The 4,287-nt window shown below is 57.4% G+C and overlaps 1 protein-coding gene across 1 annotated transcript in view; it reads left to right on the top strand.

Moving 5' to 3' along the window:
* PLEKHO1 (pleckstrin homology domain containing, family O member 1) overlaps positions 1 to 3,813 on the top strand; it is a gene marked incomplete at its 5' end in the record, with an annotated part of 4,562 nt that extends 749 nt beyond the window's left edge. The window contains 3 exons of the mRNA XM_008937976.1: positions 310 to 414; positions 1,886 to 1,987; positions 2,818 to 3,813. Coding sequence (XP_008936224.1) covers positions 310 to 414; positions 1,886 to 1,987; positions 2,818 to 3,594 — 984 coding nt within the window. The remainder of the gene's footprint in view (positions 1 to 309; positions 415 to 1,885; positions 1,988 to 2,817) is intronic.
* Between the last annotated feature and the right edge of the window lie 474 nt (positions 3,814 to 4,287).

Raw genomic sequence — 4,287 nt, 5'->3', positions numbered from 1 at the left:
CGCCATCACTGTTGGCCAAGGGGCCCAAGACCAGGTTGGATGGGGCTTTGAGCAGCCTGGTCTAGTGGGAGGTGTCCCTCCCCATGGCAGGGGGCTTGGAATGAGATGATCATTAAGGTCTTTCCACCCCAAACCATTCAATGATTCTAAGATTCTATGAAAGTATCAGAACGTGTGCCAGGAGCAAGGCCAAAGAGCTTCTCCTGCCCCTCCTGGCAGCTGGCAGCCGAGCACACGGGGGGAGGGAGGAGTGCCAACAGTCCTTGGGTTGCCCATGGCCACCCCTGACCCAAACTCCCTCTTTCCTAGGCACCCAATCTGATCTTCCTGGCCGTGAGTCCAGAAGAGAAGGAGTCCTGGATTAACGCCCTCAACTCTGCAATCACCCGTGCTAAAAACCGCATCCTAGATGAGGTGAGCAGGACGCTGAGGGCTCCTCTCTGGAGCCCACCCTGGTCCCACTCAGGGCAGGGGGGAACCGTGGCTGGAAAGGTTCCCCAGGGCTTTGGAGAGTCTCTCCTTGCTGTTCCTCAAGGAACACGCAGCCTGCTCGTGTTTGCAAAGGAGCTTTAAGTAGAGGAACTGAATTAAGGCATTAACTGAAAACCAATCTAGTCCCTTGCTATCTTCAGAGCACCCTAATAGCCCAGCACCATCTGTCAACCCCATCTCCAGCCACCTTCATCCTGCCACCCCCTCCTCTCCCAGCCCCCAGCTCCACCAGACAGGCTCCTTTCTGCTGCTCTGGCTGAAGGACAGGGGACTTACCGGGCACTTAAACTCTGCAGATCCCTTCCTGCTGCTCACGGGTCAAAGCCACAACGTTTAATCCTGTCTTCTCAGCAGGGTTTGTTTCTGCCAAGAGGAGGCAGGCTCTCTGTTTAGTGAAAATAAAGGACAGCCAGAGGGGTGAGGCACAGGAGGACCCTGGTCCTGGCTCCCTGAGAGCACGTCCACAGGGTGGGATGCTCCCAAAGCGACTGCCACCCACCACCAGCTTCTAACTGGGAAAGGAAAAGAACAAAGCAGCTGTTTGCTCTCTTAAAGGGCAATAAAAAAAAACCCTGTTGTGAAGGAAAAGGGAGGTCAGAGGGTAGGAAAAGCTGTGAGGCAGACAGCAGTGCAGCAAACGGTGGTAGAGGTGGCTCCAAGGAGCTGTCACTGTGACCTCCACAAACAGATTCAACAGATAATTGTCAGCAATGACTTAAGTAGATCTGATCCCATCAAGGCACAGAGGGGAAACACTCTAAATCTCTTCTCAGGCTGGATTCCCACACCCCTCCCCTGCTGTCCCTACCTGCAAATCTCCTTCCAGGCCAAGGTCACCCCCTCTGCACCTCCTGGTGAGCACACAGAGCAGCGAGTCCCACCTGCAAGCCCTGGGCCAGTGCTGGCCCTTGGGACCAGTGTGCTGCTGGTGCTGTGCACAGGCAGGTGCTGCAGACCCGGGGGTGCCCCCCAAGGGTGGGGGGTGACAGGCTGGAGCTGTTTGGTAACTCCTGGAGCTCCCTGGCCCAGCACAGAGCTCCTGGCAGGCTCCAGCAGCTCAGCGGGTCGGGATCACACGACTTCCCTCACCCCACCCCTGGTTTGGTTCAGGTGGGGATCCCAGCTCTCCTTTCCACACACGTTTCCACTCCAGAATTCTGATTTGAGTTCAGGATTCACTCTTTGCAACCCAAATTTTGGGCACTCCTGCCCAGCAGCCTTTCCCAAAGCCTCCCAGCCAGGACGTGTGTGGGAGAAATTCACCCCTGGGTGGCGAGAGAACGGGAACCTGGAGGGATAAATGATCTGCCAGGGTGCATCTGGGTGAGGAAACGAGGACTGGCAGGTATCCCCCCTGCTCCCAGAGCTTCAGGGGCCTCTGCCACCCTTCCAGGTCACTGTTGAAGAGGACAGCTACCTCGCCCACCCGACGAGGGACAGAGCCAAGATCCAGCACTCCCGCCGCCCTCCGACACGGGGCCACTTGATGGCTGTGGTAGGTCCAGGAAATACAACACCAGAAAAGTCCCAGGCACCCACTGTAACCAGTCTCCCTTGTAGCTGTTTCCTTTATAAGTAGATGCTGGGAAACTCAGTGTTTGAGCTCTGCCCTGGACTGAAAATTGTCAGGATCTCAGCTAGAACCAGACCCCCGGCACCCCCAGGGCTTGGTCACCACCAGTCCAGGTCCCTGCTTGCAGCCCAGGGCAGGTGACAAGTGTCTCAGGTAGAAGAGACACTTGGGAGTCATGTGGCATTTATTTCCAAGAGGACAGTGAGGGAACAAGAGGAGACTTTTGGTAGAAGACACTCAGGTATAAAGGACACTCACTGGAGGACAGAGAGGAGCAACGAGGCGGCTGGGCAAGGTTCTAGAGGCCAAGTGTGGGGAGGAGCAGCTGAGGGAGCTGGGGGTGCTGAGCAAAGGAGGCTCAGGGGAGACCTTCTGGCTCTGACACCTCCTGACAGGAGCCTGGAGCCAGGGTTGGGGTGAGATCCCTTGTCCCCAAGTGATGGAATGAGGGGAACCAGCCTCAAGTTGCCCCAGGGGAGGTTTCAGTGGCCCCTGAGGAACAATTTCTTGCCCTGGAGGGTTGCCCAGGGCTGTGCCAGGCTGCCCAGGGCAGTGGTGGAGTCCTCACCCCTGGAGGGGTTCCCAAGCCGTGGAGATGTGGGGTGAGGGACACGGGGCAGTGGGGACCTGGGTGGACTCCAGGAGCTGGGAGCTCTCTCCCAACCCAAAGGACTCTGTGCTTCCCTGATCCCTGCTCAGCCGCAGCCGTGCTGACGCCCGTCCCAACCCCTCTTCTTCCTCTGCTTCTTCAGGCATCTACCTCAACCTCCGACGGCATGCTGACCCTGGACCTGATCCAGGAGGAGGACGCCTCCCCGGAGGACCAGGGCACCTGCGAGGAGAGTTTCAGGGTGGACCTGGACAAGTCCATGGCCCATCTCGCTGCCGGGCGGCGCCGCTCCGAGTCCGAGAAGGTCCAACCCTCGGAGAAGGGCCGGACGGGGAGCCTCCCGAGGAGGGAGGTGACCTCCTGGGACAGGTCTGGGCAGCGCAAGGACTCCTTTGACAAAGGGACCATGTACACGCCGCAGGTCCCCAAAAAGCTCTCGCACTCGGAGAAGAACAAATGTGCCTCCCTGGAGGAGATCCTGTCCCGGCGGGACTCCCCCGCGCCCCGGGCGGTGCTGAGGAGGGGGCTGGAGGCTCAATTTGCCTCAGCAGAACCGGAGCAGCTCTCCCGGCTCCAAGAACTGGTTGCACTGAAACTGGAAAAAACTCAGGAACTGCTGACGGAGGTGAAGGGCTACGGGGAAGGCAAGAGAAAGACCAAGGATTCCACCACCAGCACCACCACCACCACCACCACTTCTTCTTCTTCTTCCTCGTCTTCTTCCAAGTCGGACTCTGAAAGGATCCTGCAGGAATCGGAGAGGTTGCTGGGGGAGGCTTCCTCCACCTGGAGCCAAGCCAAGAAGGTGTTGCAGGAGATCAAAGAGTTGAGGGACCTGTACAAACAGTTTGACCTGCAGCAGTCGGACTCCAAACCCAAACAGAGCTCACAGTCTCAGTACAGGAAGAGCATGATGTGAAGACGAGCGGGTCGGGAGGGAGGGGCAGGGGAGGTGGGCCACTTGGTCTTCTGTTTTTTTTTTTTTAATTATTCTTATTTACAGTGTTTGAAAGAGTGAAAAGGTGCCTGTTCTCACCCAAATTTGCTTCTCAAAGCTTGAAGAGCTGGAGCTCTCTTCCTCCATCACACCCCCCGGCGAAACAACCCCGTGTTCCAATAAATTCAGTTCCGCTTTATACCTCTTTTTGTTTTTAAAGAGCACCCTTTGTGCCCCAGCTTCTGTCGTGCTTGGAGGAGAGAAGAAAGCAGCAGCTCCTCCAAACTGCCCCTGCATGCCTGGAGCAGCTCGTGCACGACAACGGGGACAGATGCTCCACACAAGCCCTGGCTTGGCTGCTCCGACGCCTGAGCCCGCGTTCCAGCTCCTTGTCCAAGAGCCTCCTCTTCTTCCCTCACTGGGAAAGAAACGACAAATAAAACCAACAACAAAAAAAAAGCTGTTCCTCCCAGCCAGTGCTTGGAAGTCCCAATGATCCAGGAACTGTCTGGAAGACGCTGGGAAGTTCAGCCTGACCTCAAGTTTTACGGGAGCCTTCGGAGGCGCTCGCCGGACTCTGCCCCGCCAGGTGAACTCCTGGGCTGGGCAGCTCTTGTTCCTGTGGTACCTACGGAGCCCTCCAGAAGGAGGGTGACCGGTATGCAACCCGTGTGC

The sequence above is a fragment of the Merops nubicus genome, unplaced genomic scaffold, assembly GCF_000691845.1.
Source record: "Merops nubicus isolate BGI_N331 unplaced genomic scaffold, ASM69184v1 scaffold25603, whole genome shotgun sequence".
Classification (NCBI taxonomy): Eukaryota; Metazoa; Chordata; class Aves; order Coraciiformes; family Meropidae; genus Merops; species Merops nubicus.
The sequence above is the reverse complement of the archived record's forward strand: the minus strand, read 5'-3'. Positions and strand labels throughout refer to the sequence as shown.